The sequence below is a fragment of the Microtus pennsylvanicus genome, chromosome 21, assembly GCF_037038515.1.
Source record: "Microtus pennsylvanicus isolate mMicPen1 chromosome 21, mMicPen1.hap1, whole genome shotgun sequence".
Classification (NCBI taxonomy): Eukaryota; Metazoa; Chordata; class Mammalia; order Rodentia; family Cricetidae; genus Microtus; species Microtus pennsylvanicus.
The window spans coordinates 15,849,769-15,869,412 of record NC_134599.1 but is presented as its reverse complement, the minus strand read 5'-3'; the positions used below and the strand labels follow the sequence as shown (position 1 = coordinate 15,869,412).

Below are 19,644 nucleotides of genomic sequence, written 5' to 3'. Positions count from 1 at the left end.
TGTTTTGTTTTTCTGGTCTTCAGGTTGAACCCCAACATCTGTCTCTGAGTTTTTATTAATCTTGCTCCAAAAGGGTAAAAAGGACAACAGTTTGGGTTGGCTCCCTTCAGTCCCACCCCTTGGACCTCTCAGAGTTCAGAGTCCGGTGGCAGCTGAGGGCGGGCCCTTGGCTCTGGGGTGTGGTCACCAGCACCCAAAGGAGCCAAGACGGGCAGTACCTGCTAAACAAGCTTAGTTAAGTTATTCCCATGGCCTGAAGGGGCCTGTCGACAGGACTGGGGATTCCAACCCTGAAACAGGGTAATCTGTTGCAGCCCTTCAGTGTTTCCAGCCCTGGGCAGTGTTTCAAAGAGTGTCATCCAGGACCAAGACTGTGGAGGGATTGCAGGGTCCTGGGAGACAGGATCCAGGATCTGGGTGAGCAGCCATCTGCAAGGGTGCTGCACAGGGGTGTTGCTGTAACTTTAAAAAATGCTGCATAGAGAACCGTGCAACAAGATTCACATAGGAGGTTTATTGGAAGAGGAGAGAGAAGGGGCAGAATAGAGGACAGAGAGTAGGGGGCAGAGGCTGGTCCCTGGGGACAAGAGAAAAAGAGAGAGGGAGAGAGGGGATGTGGAGAGAGAGAGAGAGAAAAAAGAGAGAGAAGGAGATGGGAGTTGGGCAGGCCCAGTCCTCCCTTTTTTTTGCAGAGAAAGTGGTTATTTATTTAGTGGGTTATGGAAGGGAAGGGGGGAAGGGGAGAGGGAGGAAAAAGGGGGATGAGGAGAGAGAGGTAGAGAGGGAAAGGGAGAGAGAGAGAGAGAGAGAGAGAAAGGAGCCACAGCAGCAGCCACTTACTTCCTCTGAAGAGAGATGGAAAGGAAGGAATCAGGCCCACTTTTTAAAAGGGAAAGCAGCAAACGTGCACAGGAGCTGCTCTCAGTGGCTGCAGCTGAGGACGGATCCTGTCAGAACCCCAGGGGCAGGCCAGGGCAGGCTCTTGAATGCTAGCTAACAGGTGTCCCTACCCCTTTTCCCTTCAGAGCCTGGGCTTTCTGCCTGCTGCCCACCCAGTGTACCCAGACAGCATGCTGGCAGTGTACTTTGACCAGCCAGGTGGACCAGAAAATCTCTACCTCAAGGAGGTGGCCAAGCCGAGCCCAGGAGAGGGTGAAGTCCTCCTGAAGGTGGCAGCCAGTGCCCTGAACAGGGCTGACTTACTCCAGGTACCCAAGGGTTCCACCAAGCAGTGCAGGGTGGGCTCCAGGGCTCAATCTCTGTCTTCAGTGAACTGACCAGATAGAAAAAGCAGGGACTGGGGTGTTGCCCACAACACCCATTAGAACAGCTGTTCTGGGGGTTCTGAGGCCCAAAGTTAAGTGGCCACTTTGTTCCTGTAAATGAGGGGCTGTGCTGAGGGTGTAGCTCACTGGGCGAGCCTTTGCCTAACATGCCCCAAGCCCTGGGTGATCCTCCACAGCAAAAACAGGGGTGTTTGCAAAGCACAGCCCACTATGTGTTCCCTCATCATCTTCCTGGGCATCCCGGAAAGGGGCAGGGAAGTACCATTTGTTGACACAGGAGGGTGGGGTGGGGGGGACAGCTGCCCCTAAAAACTCGACAGACAAGCCTATTTATATTTTACAGATAAAGGAAGACCTAGAACATAGTTAGACATGGTCCTTTCACAGTCTTAATGACTTAATCTAGACTGCTGTGCCCTTGGAACCCAAACTGAAAAAAAGTGCTTGTTAATTAAACTTTGGTTAGGATTTTTCTCTTACAGGCCTTGAATTTTACCCAGTTAATTCTAAAGCCTAGTTAGAGTATTGCCCTTTTTTAAACAGACTCTTTTGAAAATAGGCTGGCTTCCAGGTAACCCAGGAACAGCCAAGGAAGCAAACGGACCCAATGCGGTCTGATTAATAAATTACAATGTAAATAACCTCTCACCCATACTCCTGTAAGTAACCCAAACAAACTGACTGGCTTGGAAAAGAAAAGTTACAGTCCAACCAAAAGAGGGAACGCTAATGGGCAACTTTTATTTATTTGTTGTTTTAATTTTTCACTTTAAAATTGTTTTAGCTGGGCGGTGGTGGCACACGCCTTTAATCCCAGCACTCGGGAGGCAGAGGCAGGCGGATCTCTGTGAGTTCGAGGCCAGCCTGGTCTAGAAAAGCTAGTTCCAGGACAGGAACCAAAAGCTACGGAGAAACCCTGTCTCGAAAATCAAATAAATAAATAAAATTGTTTTAATAATTTTAATGATAATAATAAAATAAATAATAAAAATAGAAGTAAAAATGGTTTTAACCCTACACAGACCAGGATGGTCTCATACTTGAGATCGTCCCAACTCGGTCTCCAGAATGCTGACATTATAAATGTTCACCACTGATGTAGCCTACAATTTTAATAATGAATGATCCCAGCACTGTGGAGGCTGAGGCTGGAGGATTGCCTCAAGTTTGAGGCCAGCCTAGGCTTCAAAGAAAGAACTTGTGGTGGTGGTGGTGGGTTGGTGGGTAAACCAATAACTAGAAAAATGAAATGAAGTAGGGCCAAAGACGTAACTGCGGTAGAAGATTTGCCTAACATGCTCAAGGTCCTCGGCACCACAAAAACAAACACGCGAAAGGAAGCAGATTATACAAGAAAGGGTAAGGCACAGTTCAGTCTCAGGCTGTGGGTTTGATACCTGGCACTTTCCACCACAGCCTCCTTCACAGTTGAGCTGGCTGGGGTCAACCAGAACTGTGCACCAGGGTGAGGACGGTGACTCTGTTGGTGAACCACGGTAGAACAAGCACAAGGACCTGAGCTTGGACGGCCAGGCCAATAATTAAAACCCAGGTGTGCGGACTGGAGAGCTGGCTCAGCGGTTAAGAGCCCTGGCTGCTCTCCCAGAGGATCTGGGCTCTTTCAGAGGACCTGGGTTAGATTCCGAGAACCCACATGGAGTTACTGTCTGTAACTCCAGTTCCAGGGAATCTGGCACCCTCCCGTAGACATAAATGCAGGCAAAACTCAACTTCACATAAAGTAAACCTTAAAAATAAAGGTGTGTGTGTGCGCACCTGTCATCCCAGAAACAGGAGAAACCCCCAGAGATAGGAGAATCCATGGAGCTTGCTGGCCAGCCAGTCTAGTTGAACAAGTAACTCTAAGCGTCAAATATAAGGTGGCGAGCACTCAGTATTGACCTCTTGATTCCATACGCATCCTACACACATATGTGCGTGTACACCCCCCCACACATACACACACAGAAAGAAATGGGTATCAGAATCAACTGGTGAACTTTTTAAAATGAACATGTCGGGACCAGGCAATTGTAGTCTGAAAGGGTTCTGATGTAAAACCCCATTTATATCCTTGTGGTCTAAAGCATTTGAGACCCAGGGTAAGTACAGTTTGTCATTCAATAAATTACAATGATTGGTGAAAATTCCACGGTTTTGTTCCCAGTCTCTTTAATAATTTACTTTGCAGTCTTGGACAAGCCATTTCCCCACCCTGGTCTCTTCCTTTCTTTCTTCCTTTGTACAGGACTTGGATAAATTAACTAGCTGAGGGCTCTATCAGTTGTGGTACTCACTGCTATTTGTGACCTGAAGCCTTTAATTTACATAAACCAAGCCATTTCCCTCTCCTTTTTCCTGACTTACAAAACTGGACTTCCCTGAGTGGTGGTAGCATACACATTTAATCCCAGCACTCAGAAGACAGAGGCAGGCTAATCTCTGGGACTTTGTGGCCAGCCTAGTCTACAGAGTGAATTCCGGGACTGCCATGGCTATACAGAGAAACCCTGTCTTGAAAAACCAAAACCAAAACCAAACAAACAAACAAACAAAAAAAACCCAAAAATAAATAAAAAAACAAAACTGGAACTGGACTTCATGGTTGGAGGGAGTGAGCCACTCATTGGCATTCATTGGTTCCTAGCTGCTCGGCCCCAAAATAACCACACAGACACTGTATTAATTAAACCACTGCTTGGCCCATTTGCTCTAACTTCTTTTTTTTTTTTTGGTTTTTCGAGACAGGTTTTCTCTGTGGTTTTGGAGCCTGTCCTGGAACTAGCTCTTGTAGACCAGGCTGGTCTCGAACTCAAAGAGATCCACCTGCCTCTGCCTCCCAAGTGCTGGGATTAAAGGCGTGCGCCACCACTGCCCAGCTTAGCTCTAACTTCTTATTTGCTAACTCTTACATCTTAATTTAACCCATCTTCATTAATCTGTGCATCATTACGAGGTCGTGGCCTACCAGCAAAGTTTCAGCATTCTGTCTCCAGGAGGCTCCATGGCTTCTCCTGACTCTGCCCTTCTTTCTCCCAGCATACAGTCTAGCTTTCCTCACTGAGTTCTGTTCTTCCCTGCCATAGGCTCAAAGCAGTTCTTTATTCCTTAACCAATAGAAGTAACACACGGACAGAAGGACCGCACACATCACTTCATCCTGACTTTTCTCTGAGAAGAGGAAGAGCTGTTAGAGGTCCAGGGATGCGGCACACACAGGTTTCCGGTGACCACCTCCCTGATGCATACGCCTCTTTTTCTGCAGAGACTGGGCCAGTATGACCCGCCCCCAGGGGCCAGTAGCATTTTAGGACTTGAAGCATCGGGACATGTGGCTGAGCTGGGGCCTGGCTGCAAGGGACACTGGAAGATTGGGGATTTGGCCATGGCTTTGCTCCCTGGTGGAGGACAAGCTCAGTATGTCACTGTCCATGAAGATCTTCTTATGCCTATCCCAAAAGGACTGACCCTGTCTCAAGCTGCAGCCATCCCAGAGGCCTGGATTACTGCCTTTCAGCTCTTACATCTGGCAGGTGAGGATGCCTACTGCTAACTTCACACAGCAGGCCTCACCTCCTACGGAGCCAACCTCCCTAAACCTCAGCAGACCTCCGGGATACCCTCTCCAAACCCCAGCAGCCCTCTAGGACACCCAGCACCAACCAGCCTACCCCACTCTCTGTATCAGGTCATCAAACCATGTTAAAATGGCTTGATACAGGGGCGGTGAGAACTATGGGTAGCAGATGGTCTATGAATATCTTAACACAAGACCCGGGAGCAATATGCACCTCAAATCATGCAGGCTTCTCTTTGGGGCCCAGGGCAATAGAAGAGGCAGACTAGGGGTGTATCTCAATAGTAGATTATTTTCCTAGCATGCTCAGGGGCCTGCATTTGATCCTCAACTTTGGAAAAAAAAAGGAAAGAAGAGAAAAAAAGGAAGAAATACAGCCATAGAATTTGGGAGAATAGCTCTCTCTCTACCAGCAATTGAAGTCTGAGGTGGGAAAACCTGATGTGAGCAGGGGTGGCTTTTTAGGAACAAAACGACCTGGGCTGTGGTAGACAAAATAAGCATCAAGGCAGACCAAGAAAGTCTCAAAGGGAGGGCAGCCACTGCTCTCAGAGATGAGGGATGGTTGTTGTCCTTAGTAAAAGATGAGGTTGGGTAGATCGAAGGCCTTGAATGCCAGGCTGTTTGGACTCAGTGCAAAACCAAAAAGTCACTTCCCATTTTGAGAAAAAAAAAACATGCTAAAGAAAGCTCCATTTGGAGTGGAAGAGTCTGGTGTCTATGTGCAACACTTGAGTCAGTAAGACCACCTAAAGGCAGATTCAGACTGAAGGAGGACTGGCTTCAGGTGATGACAACGGGCAATGGGGGCTTCTCTTGCTTTAAAAAGTATGTACGTAGATACACGCATTGGGTGTTAGTTTGCATTTCAAACAGAGATAATAGATGTGGCTACCAATAGTTTTGTAACTAAAGTCCATTTCCCCCGATCAGAGACAGTAAGAGAAAAGAGAAACGAGAGAAAGACACATACAGAGAGAACTGTCAATGTATTCCTTCAGAAAGCAAGTTATTTGGCATTTGGTCCAAGAGTCGGGCGATGAGGACAGGCTATCTCTATAGTTGGACAGAAGGGATAACAGCGTCTGCACTCTCCATCACAGGCCATGTTCAAGTTGGAGATTACGTGCTGATCCATGCAGGATCGAGCGGCGTGGGCACAGCTGCCATCCAGCTGACTCGGAAGGCTGGCGCTATTCCTCTGGTTACAGCTGGCTCCCCGCACAAACTTCAAATGGCCCAAAATCTTGGGGCTGCTGCTGGATTCAATTACAGAGAAGATTTTTCTGAAGCAACACTGAGATTCACTAAAGGTAACTCACTCAGCAGATATAAAAAAAAAATGGTTAAATGAAACCTTCATCTCCATGGTTGCTGAAAGAACTGTAGCTGCCCTGGACAAACTGGTGTGTTCTGGTGTTTGATTACTAGAGACTAGCACCCAGCACGGGGCTTCTAAGATTATTTCAGTGTTGTTCATATCCATGCAGGGCTAGAACTCCACCACCAAGAGCTACATCCCTAACCCACAATGTGTATTCTTGTAAGTGACATGGTCCATACATGTTTAGAAACTGCATAATCACACAGAGTTGTTCTAGAATTATCCAGGGCCCATTCTTCCCAAACAGCCACTCGATCGCGAGGTAACAGGAAGCCTGCAGCCCAGACTAATGAGATGGTCAAAGTCGGGCTGGGGTGAGAACCCCATAAGCAGGCAGGTGTGTGTGTGTGTGCGCGCGCGCCAAATCTGGATTTTTTTTTTTTTGAAGACGGAGTTTCATATATCCAGGCTGGCCTCAAACTCACTATAGCTAAGAACGACCTTGAACCTCTGATTCTCCCGTTTTTATCTTCCCAGTGCTGGGATTACAGATATACGCCACCTTATCTGGTTTATGTGATTCTGGGGACCAAGTCCAGGGTTTTATGCACGTTAGGCAGACACCACCAATTGAGCTACAACATAGCTCAAATCTGACCTTTTCCCCCCATTCATCTTTTTCTGTTTTCTTGTGGGTAGAAAAGGAGAGACGAGAACAAAGTTAGCAAGCTATGACTGATACCCAGGGCAGACTTTCTAACTTAGATGTGGACAAGCATCTGCTCTGTGGCCTGGAGTAGATTTCCCCTTTTCTACTCTTACTCAGCCTGAATGCTGGTGGGACTGTATTACTTGGGTGAGGGGGGGAGTGAGGTGAGATACCAGGTCTAGGATGAGGTGGGGACTGGGGACTCAAATGATGCACTATATTACAATGCTGTTATAGAGTAATTCCATTTACAACAATATTTCTACGGCCAACGTTTTTAGTCCCAACTGTACATGTATTAACTTGTTATTTTGAGGCAAGTTCTCACCATGTACCCTAGGTCAGCCTCGAGCTTAATCCTCCTGCCTCTTCCTCCAAGTGCTGCAATTACAGGCGTGCATTGCCACACCTATATTTATTTTTACCCACATTCCCACAGATACACCATGAAGTCGTATTTGTACCAATTCTTGTGTCTAACATTACTATCAATCTTTCCCCTTTGGAAGGCGTTGGAGTTGATATTATTCTAGACTGCGTAGGTGGATCCTATTGGGAGAAGAATGTCAACTGCCTTGCTCTTGACGGCCGCTGGATTCTCTATGGTTTAATAGGAGGCGCTGAAGTTAATGGGCCCCTGTTTTCAAAACTGCTTTTTAAGCGAGGCAGTCTGATCACCAGCTTGTTGCGACCTAGGGATATTAAGGTGAGTGGGAGAAGAGTCTGTCACCCAGAAAAATGTTGTACAGACCCAGTCATAGGGAAAGCCCATAAAGAAACCTGCTATCTTGTGGACAGATGTGTCAGAGAAGTATTCAGATTAGCCAGCAGAAACCTCCGGCATATCCATCTCATGCTACACACACACACACACACACACACACACACACACACACTTTCCATCAGGATGAACAAAACAGTCGAGGCTTTGTTTTCAGGGTAGATCTCTTCTCAGTGTACTAAGAAAGTCTACTAGGTAAATAAGCTTACACCTTCAACAAATTTCTGTTCCTTAAAGTCCTCTGTAGCATTCTAGCAGGCGCCAGCTTTAGGAATGTTATTCCATCAGTTTCGCACCCCATGGGGAAGATAAGGCTTGAGCATCCCTTTGTATCGACACTATGTAAGTCTGTCAGTTACACTAGGGTTTTACTGTATCTTTTCTGATACAGATTGAGGTTGCTCGTTTGAAAGCATGCTCTTTCATATGGGAAGTGAAGGGGTGTGCTGTTTCAGATGCTCAGACAGGACGGGGCATGGCGGGGTAGGGTTGATGTTCAGGTTGATGTTCTTTTCCTTAGTACAAGCAAGCGCTGGTGAAAACTTTCACGGAGCAGATTCTGCCCTACTTCTCCGAGGACTGCTCCCAACGTCTGCTGCCGGTGGTGGACAGGGTCTACCAGGCGATTGATATTCGAGCGGCCCACGAGTACATGGAGGCTAACAAGAACGTGGGCAAAATCGTCTTGGAGCTGCCCCAGTGAAGAAGGACTCCGGAGCAAACTTGGGAGTGGCTTCTACTCCCAGGACCGCCCCTGTAAAGCTGGTGTAACGAAATAAAAGAGGAAATGTGCAGAAAAAGGGAGGTGTGCTTTCTGTCGGTGACCCAACACGAAGACGTGGGGAGGGGGGAGTCCGGACTATCAGACGGACGGGCAACCCGAGATCCAGGCCCAGCACCACCGCTCTGGGTAAGGGTCAGATTCAGAAACTTGTAGGATGCTCTAAGCACGCTGCGAGCGCGCCACGCCCACCTCCGCGTCCGTCCGCAGCGCCTCGACGCAGCCCGTGGGGCGGGCTCCTCAAATAGGCTCCGCCCCGCCCCTCGGTCCTCCAGCCCCGCCCCTTCAAACAGGAACACCTCCCTCCCCGTAGCCTTCGCTCCGCCCCTTCCTGTCCGCTCTCCAGAAGCGTCTTGGAGCTCGCCTTTTCGTCTTCCGGTCTGAGAACGCACGCAGTAGTTTGGTCTGGAACATCTTTTCTAGGACGTCGACACGGCTTAGTTTGAGGCGCGGGCTTCCGGGCAGCGCTGTGACAGCTTCCGGCGCTGCCTGGCTGTGGGCAGTCTGTGTCTGGCGCCCTGTCGCCCTCGACGGCAACCGAGTTTTAGAGACACTCAGAGGAATCCCACGGTAACCTCCCACAGCTCGCCAAGATGGCGATGCAAGCGGCTAAGAGGGCGAATGTGAGTACCCGCTTTCCGCGAGGGTGGGGAACGATCGCGGGGCTTGACTGTGGCAGCGTGGGGCGGGGGGAGCGTTCTTGTCCTCTGCCCACAGGCTGGGAAACCCGTCGCCTGTTCGGTCAGAGGAGTGTTTCCCCTGGTCTTATCCTCCGGGGTGCGTTCCTTGAGCGACTTTTCGCCCCCGCCCCTATTGAGAGCCCTCTGGTATCACTGACAGCGTAAAATCTACAATCTCTGCTGCTGCTTGACCTCACCTAGGACCAGGCGTTAGGACCTCCCGAGTCTAACAAGTCGATAGCACAGTCTTTCTCAGTAACTCAGTACTCAGTTCACTACCAGCCTGGGACTTTTCTCTCACGTAGAAAGAACTCTCTTATCAATATTTAAGCACCTGCCGTGTCTCTGGTTTTACAGATGGGAAGCAGTTCTTCAGTTGTATTTGTTTAACACCTACTATGTGCCACACGCCAGTGTTAAGTGTTGGGGACACAACAGTGGATTAAATAAAAACTCATTCTTATGTCCTACTGTTGGCAGCGAGTGAAGTGTTGCCAACATCTTTAAGAAAAAAATAGAGAGTAGGCAACGGTTAAAACTTTTAGAATTACACCTACACAAAGACAGATAATTGACCATTGGGTATGCTGATGAAGATTTTGCCTACCTTGATCATTTGAATCATTTCGATGCATGAAAACGTGGTTCCTATAGGGTGAAAAGATGGTGGGAATTAAGAAAAAGAAAACTGCAAAGAGTTGGTCCTCTGAGTTTTCTTTCTTTTTTCTTTTGTTTTGAGACAGTGTTTCCCGTGTTGCTTTGGAGCCTGTCCTGGAACTCGCGCCACCACTGCCCAGCATGAATTTTCTTTTTAGAGAAATTGACTTGTTCTAAAGATACTTAAAGTACATTTTATATGCAAGCAAGAATGCACCAATAGAATGGGAGAAACCTGATAAAAGAAGAAAGATGTATTAAGTTCAGGATTAAATCTGGAAATGTGGCTCAGTGGTAGTCCCTGAATTGGATTCCAAGCACCTCAAACCACAACAGAAAACGAAAATAATTAAAGAAGTGATTTTGAGGAGATGAGTGGTTGGTATAGCAGTAGAAGAAAAATGAAATGGATATAGATGAATATATAATACCATTTGGCCATATCCTGGGTTGGCAGGGAAGAGTATACAGCCCTTTCAAATTCTACAGGGTATGATGATGGTGAGGTTTTAGGAGAGAAAAGAGTGTTTTAAAGGGCAAGAAAGATTTATTAAGAGAAATATATTTCTGTCTGGCAGTTTTTGATTATAAAACTGGGGAGGGTCTTTATCACCACTACTCATTTGACGCTAGGGAATAAAGCTTTTTTTAATTTATATTTATTTATTGTTGTATTGCGTGTGTATGTGCCACACATAATTGACTATATTAGCAAAGAGTAGCTATGCGTTATCAGTGTGGAATAAGGAACGTGAAGAGTGATGATTATATAGCGTGAAAAGGAACAAATTATGGGACAATTTTTTTTTTCTTTTTTGGAAACAGGGTTTCTCTAGCTTTGTCCTGGAACTCGCTCTGTAGACCAGGCTGGCCTCGAACTCACAGAGATTTGCCTGTCTCTATCTCCCCAGTGCTGGGATTAAAGGCGTGTGCCACCGCCTGGCTGGGACAATATTTTAATGTGAAGGATTGTGAAGAATTAGAGGTGTTGGGAGGAAATGGAGTATGGAGGAGGAACAAGAGTCAGGCACCTCGGAGTTTGAGAAGTGAACACTGGAACCTTAGTAGAATCACTTTCAGCAGACTGCTGGGTGGTAACTAGATCTGGTTGTCTAAGAAATAAAGAATATGAGTTGGTGAGTAGAGATGTCCCTCTTCTACTTGACTGAAAAAGAACAAAGCAAGATAAAGTAGAAAGTTAGGGAAGCCAGACACCTTGTCTGCTCTTCAAGGTGTCTCTCTAATACCTAGCCCACTGTGCACACTAAAAAGGCAGTTAGTGGGGCTGGAGAGATGGCTCAGTTGTTAAGAGCATTGCCTGCTTCTTCCAAAGGTTCTGAGTTCAATTCCCAGCAACCACATGGTGGCTCACAACCATCTGTAATGAGGTCTGGTGTCCTCTTCTGGCCTGCAGACATACACACAGACAGAATATTGTATACATAATAAATAAATAAATAAATAAATATATTTTTTTTTAAAAAAAGGCAGTTAGTAACTATTTGAGAGTAAGTGAAGAGGACTCTAATGTTCTGTTTCCTGTGGGCATTGGGAGGACCAGGTTGGCTGCTCACGTAAGGACTAGAAACTGGTTTCTAGGGAAAGCCTGTAAGAACAAGAGAGAAGGGCTGGAGAAATGGCTCAGTGGTTAAGAGCACTGCTTGCTCTTCCAAAGGTCCTGAGTTCAATTCCCGGCAACCACATGGTAGCTCACAACCATCTGTAATGAGATCTGGTGCCCTCTTCTGGCCTGCAGGCATACATGCAGACAGACTATTGTATACATAATAAATAAATAAACAAATAAAAAAAAAAGAACAAGAGAGAAGTTATTGACGCAAGTTCTTAAGACATAAGAAAACTTATGAGTGGGAATTTACCCTCTTTTCTGTCCCAGGGGAATGAAGGAGACTGAAGTGGGAAATACTTGTTAAATTGGAGAGGCCAAAAGCCTGTTTCAGTTCCTGCTTAGAGTATCCCTCTATGTGGTGCTCTGATGTTTTTTGAAGAATATAACCACTTTGAATAGCATCAGATTATAGTTCTTATTCTTGGCGTCTTATTTTACATCATTGAGTTCTTCTTAATAACAGCACTGCTCCTTCAGTATAATGACACATATTTCTCATTTTAGATTCGCCTCCCACCTGAAGTAAATCGAATTTTATATATAAGGAATTTGCCATATAAAATCACAGCGGAAGAAATGTATGATATATTTGGGAAATATGGACCTATTCGTCAAATCAGAGTGTAAGTCTTTTTTTTTTTTTTTTTTTTTTTTTTTTTTTTTTTTTTTTGAGACAGGGTTTCTCTGTAGCTTTGGTGCCTGTCCTGGAACTAGCTCTTGTAGACCAGTCTGGCCTCAGACTCACGGAGATCCGCCTGCCTCTGCTTCTTGAGTGTCAGGATTAAAGGCGTGCTCCACCACTGCAGAGTATAAGCCTTACTGAGACTTGAAATGTCCCTTATAGAGAATGGTTGCCTAATCTCTAATTTCATATTTGTGGCTGGCAGCACAAATATGTGCTGGGTAGAATGTAGTGATGTGTCTGTTTCATAGTGAGACTACCAAGGCCCATGGTAAAAGACCTTTCTAGTACCATGGAGTGTTTAGTGATAAAATCTTTTAACCCTGAACTGAACTATTAAACTAGCTATACAGTTTCTGAACTTGTGCCATTTAAGGATTCCTCTGAAAGGATCTATATGTAAGTGTGTGTGTGTGTGTGTGTGTGTGTGTGTGTGTGTGCTGCCTGCATGTATACCCACACACCAGAAGAGGGCATCAGATCTCATTACTGATGGTTGTGAGCCATCATGTGGTTGCTGGGAATTGAACTCAGGACCTCTGGAAGAGCAGCCAGTGCTCTTAACCTCTGAGCCATCTCTCCAGCCCTATATATGAGATTTTTTGAAGTGAGCATAGAGATGCAGTGCCTATAATCTCAGCACTTCAAAGGTGGAGTCAAGAGTTCAAGGTCATTTTCATTTATACAGTGATTTTGAGGTCAGTTTGGACTTCTTAAGACTCTATCTCAAAACAAGCAAATTTTATTTTTTCTTTTTATAACCTGAGAACCCCTTTTTGGCTTTAGGACTATGAGAGCCAAAGACTTTGCTTTTGAATGATCTCCATCTCTCCTAGAAATAAACTGATTACTGGAAATACGTCATCATTAACAGCTGAATGAAGGTGAAAACTAAGTACTGTAGAACAGCTGTTCTTTTAGAAGGTCTCGGTCCTCTGAGCAACTGGACTTCCTACAGGATACATTTTGTCTATATTTTAAGGGATTTGAGAACTCCAGGTTCTTCTAAGTACCAAGAATAATATGTAGATATCCTCTGATTTGGGAACCAGGAAACAAGAGTCTACCATTAAAGCTGCCAGGCTTTTTGGGTTTTTCTAATCTTGGTAGTGGTTGTTGTTTTTGCTTGTTTGGTTGGTTGGGTTTTTTTTTTTTTGGTTGTTATTTGAGATAGGGTTTCTTTATGTAACCCTGGATATCCTGGAACTCACTCTGTAGACCAGGCTGGCCTCAAATTCACAGAGATCTGCCTGCTTCTGCCTCCCAAATGCTGGAACTAAAGGCGAGCACCATCACTGCCAGGCCGCCCTTTGGTTCTCAATGTGTAGGCAGTGTGATAAATTGACCAGATTGATTGTTAGACCTTGGTTAAGTTACTAACAGAGCATTTTCAAGTTCATTGAAACTGGGCAGAATGCTTCATCTATCTGGGCTTGAGTCCTCTATGAGAGACCTAGCTTGGATCAAATTATGCAATATGTACTATCTTTGCAGTGTGCGTTAGTCACCAGTCTCCTTTGAACTTCTTCTATTCATTCCTTAGTTACTATTACTTAATAACTAAGTTACTGTAGCTTAGTTATCTTAGTTACTACTAAGGTCTAGTAGTTAATATGTGATTGTGCTATTGCCCATGACCTTACTTGTATTCTTGGCAGGGTGCTTCCAGGCTTTGCGTTGATAGATAGCATTTGTGCCTGATTCATAGTAACCATCCATATGTATATAATATTTATATTATATATAATATATTATATATATGCAAATGAGTAGGACTGGGAATACAGCTCAGTAGTAGAGTGTGAAGCACCTGAGTTCAATCTCCAATACCATAAAAAGAAAATAAGTGAATAAAATAGTAGTATGCCTATGATTAATATATGATGATGGCATTATAAAGCTTACTTTATACATAGTTGAGAGATGGTTAAGTTGAAGTTAAAGAACGTTGCTGAAAATGCAACAAAAGAATCAGTCGTGATGAAAGACACCTGTAATGGGAGCCGTTTTGAAGTCTTAGGCAGAAAGGTTGCAAGTTTGAGGTCAGTCTGGGCAATAGAGTGTCTGGTAAAATAAATGTGGCCAGGAATACAGCAGGCCCACCATAGCTTGCTCCCTGGCTGCACCCCACAGCCCCCTGGCTCCTTGTGTTCTTAGCCTCAGGGAGGGCTTTGCAGAGAGACTTTCCACAAGCATCCAGTTAAATAGCTCTCCTCACTAATCTCTCCTTGCATGGCTCCATGTGATTTGTGATTCATACTGTTTCTGTGATGTCTTTCTCTTGCTTGAACCTAGCTCCTTGAAGGAAGAAGTGATAACTGACTCATTCACTGTTGGTTCTCCTGTCCGTCTGTTCTTCCGTCCCTCGTTGTCATCAGCCTCTGCTGCTGCTTGGCACCAAGCATGGTGCTGGCAGTTTACCCAGTACTGATTTTCTTTTCTGTGTAACCCTGGCTGTCCGGGAACTTGCTCTGTAGACCAGGCTGGCCTTGAACTTAGAAACTTCTCTGCCTCCTGAGTGTTGGGGTTGAAGACCACCACATGCACCAGCACACCCAGCTAGTACTGATGTTCTAGAACGGGGCTTTCTAAAAGCTAACTATGCTCACACACCAGGACAGCTGATCACTCAACTTGACATGTACTAGACATTTGGTACTATGTATTCTTTAAAGCCTTTTAATATTGTTACCTTTTCTATTAAAATCACATATAAGGGATTTCAATCGAAACCTTTAATGGGAAGATGGCTCTAAATGTAAATACCCACACATATACACAGAAATCTTTTTTTAAAAAACATGTAATAATAGGACAATGATACTGAGATCAATATGTGATGTAAAGTAGCTGAAGGGTAAATTGTGTGATGAGGTTTTTCATTCCCGTTTGTCAGCAGTCAGGAAAATGTTGCTGAGCTTAGTGTGTAATACATGGCACATTGTAAGTACATGCTTTTAAAAATTCAAAGTATGTATAGCTGGGCGATGGTGGCGCACGCCTTTAATCCCAGCACTTGGGATCTCTGTGAGTTTGAGGCCAGTCTGGTCTACAGAGCTAGTTCCAGGACAGTCTCCAAAGCCACAGAGAAACCCTGTCTCGAAAAACCAAAAAAAAAAAAAAAAATAAATAAATAAATTCAAATTATAGTGTAGATTTCAGGGTATGAGGTTGATAATGAGGGACCCCTGAAATGGAGAATGTTTAAAAATCAGGCCAAAGGCTGGGTATATATAGCTCAGTAGTAGGACACTTGTCTAGTATGTGAAAGGACTCCAGTTTAATCCCTAGAAATTAAAAAAAAAAAGAATATGATTAGGCTTTGTCCCTACTGCAGTTCCTGAGATGAGGCAGGAGGAGAGGATGAATGTATGACAGAATTAATAGGAGAGAGGGAAGGCTTGTGAGCTGCCTCAAGCAGGTAAAGGCTCCACTGGGAACCCAGAGTAGTAAAGGTCATCCTCTGGTCTCCACGCCCACGCTGTGGCACGCGTTGCACCCTCCTATGTGTATATACACACAGTGATAATAGAGTCATGTTTTTAAGTGGGAGGAAGTAGATCTCTGCCTCTCAGGTGTATGTTGCAAGGCACTGTGTAATAACATGTAGTATCATTTTGAGCTGGGTAGGGTGGTCTGTGCCTGGAATCAGCGCTTAGAAGGCTAAAGCGAGTAGACTTAAGTTTGGGGCCAGCCTAGACTGCATTTGGAGATCCTGTCTGGAAAAAAAAGATAGGAAAAAAACTTACCTTTGCCCTTAAGGAAATGGAGACTCTTTTTTTTTTCCCCCTTTTGGACAGTTCTCAACTTCCATACCTAATACAATCTTGAAAATGATTAGGCTGTTAATAGTTATGCCAAGAGAATAAAAATTATAAAATCTGTCTTCAGGTGGGACATGGTAATGCGCTGGAGACAGGCAGGAAGATGACAAGTTCAAGGCAGGTCAGCGTAGACCACATAGGGAGCCCTTGTCTAAAACAAACAGTCATTCCCTGTGAGATCCAGGCAACTTAACAGGAGTTCATTCACGGGGCACTGCACTCTGACCACACCCATCGCAGGCTCACTGTGTCTTACAGCTGTGTGCAGCCTTTTGTTGTTGTTGTTGGATTTTGAGATGGTCACTTAGTGTAACCACTCTGGCTAACCTGGAACTCACTATGTAGATTAAACCGGCTTGCGCGTGCGCTCTCTCTGTCTCTGTCTCTATCTCTGGTTTTTTGAGACAGGGTTTCTCTGTGTAGTTTTAGAGCCTGTCCTAGAACTCACTCTGTAGACCAGGCTGGCCTTGAACTCTTAGCGATCTGCCTGCTTCTGCCGCCTAAGTGCTGGGATCAAAGGCGTGCACTACTGTGCCCCCAGGTACAATTTTGTGCTCATGCATATGCAGCTTCACTCTTAGTCCTTGAGATATTTCATTTCAAAACACATTAATTTAAAAAATTATAGGCATTAGGTAGTGGTGGCAAACACCTTTAATACCAGCACTCAGTGCAAAAACAAATAAAACCCAGTTACAGGTTCAGAAAGACTGAAAATTGTCGATGCTTTGGTAAATGTGTCTTCTATCTGTCCTGCAGAGGAAATACACCTGAGACCAGAGGAACAGCATATGTGGTCTATGAAGATATCTTTGATGCTAAGAATGCATGTGACCATCTATCAGGATTCAACGTGTGTAACAGATACCTCGTGGTTTTGTACTACAATGCTAACCGGGTGAGTACAGCCCATTCAGAGTGGCACTGGCTCTGGGAAGGGTGTGGTGGGGTTTCTCTTAGCTCGTGCCACTGGTGAACTCCTTTAGCTATAGTCAGCACCCATTACCTGTGGTGTTTGTCACACTTGCAGGCATTCCAGAAGATGGACACCAAGAAGAAGGAAGAGCAGCTGAAGCTTCTCAAGGAAAAGTATGGCATCAACACAGATCCCCCAAAATGAACTCGGGGATTTCACTCTGAATATGTCCATGTGTGGCCCCCCGTTACCTTTTTTCTCTTTAGTGCATACTGAATATTGTAATTTTTTTGTTTGAGACCTAAAATCCGAGAATGACCTGTTTGAAACTTATCTAAGCATTAGAATATATTATTTTAATAAACTAATAGCTTTTGTAAAACCTGTCAGTGTTTTCTCTTTTTTTTTGTTGGGGGTGGGGAGTTCGAGACAGGGTTTCTCTGTGTAGCCCTGTAGATCAGGCTGGTCTCAAACTCACAGAGATCCACCCACCTCTGCCTCCCAAGTACTGGGATTAAAGGTGTGTGCCACCACCGCCCGGTTTTTGGTTTTTTTCGAGACGGGGTTTCTCTGTAGTTTTGGAGCCTGTCCTGGAACTAGCTCTTGTAGACCAGGCTGGCCTCGAATTCACAGAGATCCACCTGCCTCTGCCTCCTGAGTGCTAGGATTAAGGGCATGCACCACCACCGCCTGGCTTGTTTATATTTATTTGTTGTGTATATATGTGTGCAAATGCACACGTGTAGGATCAGCATGACTGGTAGGAATTGCTTCTCTTTTTCCACCATGTGGGTATTGGAGATTGAACTCAGGCTTGATAGCAAATGTCTTTACCAAAACCTGTGCCATCAAAGGAACTTGTAGACTTGTCTTTTTTGTTTTGTTTTTTTGAGACAGTGTCTCTCCATGTAGACCATGCTGGCCTCCAAATCATATATCCGCCTGTCTCTGCCTCCCAAGTGCAGGGATTAAAGATGTGCGCTACCACATGCAGCTCAGACTTGTCATTTTTAGAAACAGCCTGCTGAGGAAGCATGAGGACACCAAAGCCAGGAAAAGCTGGTATAGTGTACAGCTGTAATCCCAGCACTTGGGAATCTGAAGCAGGATCACCATGAGTTTAAGACCTTCCTAGGCTATGTAGTAAATTCTGGGCCAGTCTCAGCCTGGGGTACAGAGTAAGGCCCTATCTCAAAAGACAAAGGCAGACATGAGAGGACTTCCAAGAGCCTCAAAGAGCCAGACAGCTGCCAGTGTGGCAGCCCTTGTCCTTACAGCAGAGGTCTCACTGAAGTGATGGCTTAGAGAACAGTGGCTTTTGGGGGGGCAGCTTGTTAGAAATTTGAGAGCACTGTTTAGGTACCTGGCCAAGACTGAACTTACTACGTAGCTTTTCCATTATTAACTATATATATATTTTGGACTTAGCTCACAAGATGGCTTTGCCATATATAAAATGTTTAATCTCAGGAGTTTGTGTGACATGGGAGGAGTGTAATAATTGTCACATTCATTGTAGCTTGGCAGCTTGTGGGAAGACAGCTATAAATTTGCTTTTATAGTTCAGGCACAGGCCAAATGGAGAAGTGTGGACTGATTGTTGTGTAAACCCAGAATGTAGAGTCGCTTTGAAGTCTACACAGACTGACTAGTATTGACAGACAAAGGTATCTCCTACTTCTAAATGCAAGACTTGGAGCTGTCATTACTTTTAAGAAAACAGGCTACTCCTAGTTTTTGTAGTGTTTTTCAGAGCTCACTCAGGAATGATTTATTACGTCTTGAGTAACTTTTGAAAGCACTGTGAGAAGGAATCCCTTTTTTGTTGTTTTTTTCAAGATGGTCTCTCTGTATATTAGCCCTGGCTGTCTGGGAACCCACTCTGTAGGCCAGGGTGGTCTCAAACTCAGAGGTCCACCTGCCTCTACGTCCTGAGTCCTGGGATTAAAGGTGTATGCCACCACAGGCAGTAAAAGCCATTGCTAAGAGGGGTGGGCAGAGAAAAAGTAGCTGTCATTTCCTTATGAGTGTCTTTGTGGTTTCCTTACTAGTTCTATAGTGTAATGCATACTGTGGCTTAGGTGTTTGCAGATGTAAAAGATGTTCTGAAAGACTTCTTTGTCAGGGAAAACTGAAATTAGACTGATTTCAGCGTTGATGTCTCCCAGTGGCAGGCCAGCTCGCCTCTAATGGTGTTAATATCCAAGAAAATCCCTTCTATTGGCAATTATAAGCAGTGTCATTCGGATTATATTTTTGTTACCCGGATTTCATGACCCAAAGTTAAGAGTTTTAAAACTAGGGCTGGGGGTAGAGCTCCATGAGAGAGGGCTTTCTAAGCCAGGTACTGGGTTTGTCCCCAGCACTGCAGAAAACAAATGCCTTCCGATTGTTTGGAATTCTGTCATTTAGTTACAAGAACTTAGACTCGGGATAGACATTGAGTCACTCTGCAGGAGGTTGTTAAATCTGAGGCGTAGTTGATGACTGTCTTCTGCGCCCGGCATCTGAAGTTCAGTTTTCCAAACCAAGTGTAAGAGTATAAGGGACGAAGTTGGACATGGTGGCACACACCTATAATCCAAGCACCCAAGAGGCAGGGGCAGGAGAATCATACATTTGAGGCCAGCTTAGGCTGTACAGTGCACTCTGTCTCAAAGGACAGAAAGTGCAGTGGATAAACCATGTCCACATGGTCTCCTGTGCAAGTGTGTCCAGCTTGCTTGACTTTCAGTAAGGCTGCGTCTGAAGGTTCTAACAGCCTCCGAGATGCATCGAGGAGCAGTGTGAAAACAAC

At 45.1% G+C, this 19,644-nt stretch overlaps 2 protein-coding genes across 2 annotated transcripts; both read left to right on the top strand.

Moving 5' to 3' along the window:
* The first annotated feature begins 204 nt into the window (after positions 1-204).
* Tp53i3 (tumor protein p53 inducible protein 3) lies at positions 205-8,471 on the top strand. Its single transcript, XM_075955103.1, has 6 exons — positions 205-417; positions 1,026-1,208; positions 4,552-4,819; positions 5,967-6,176; positions 7,406-7,602; positions 8,198-8,471. Exons 2-6 carry the CDS (start codon positions 1,071-1,073, stop codon positions 8,378-8,380), a joined length of 996 nt encoding a protein of 331 aa, XP_075811218.1. The 5' UTR covers positions 205-417; positions 1,026-1,070; the 3' UTR covers positions 8,381-8,471.
* A 357-nt stretch (positions 8,472-8,828) lies between these two features.
* Sf3b6 (splicing factor 3b subunit 6) lies at positions 8,829-17,231 on the top strand. Its single transcript, XM_075955458.1, has 4 exons — positions 8,829-9,081; positions 11,930-12,048; positions 16,691-16,829; positions 16,962-17,231. The coding sequence occupies exons 1-4, from the start codon at positions 9,052-9,054 to the stop codon at positions 17,049-17,051; spliced, it is 378 nt and encodes a 125-aa protein (XP_075811573.1). The 5' UTR covers positions 8,829-9,051; the 3' UTR covers positions 17,052-17,231.
* Positions 17,232-19,644: the final 2,413 nt, after the last annotated feature.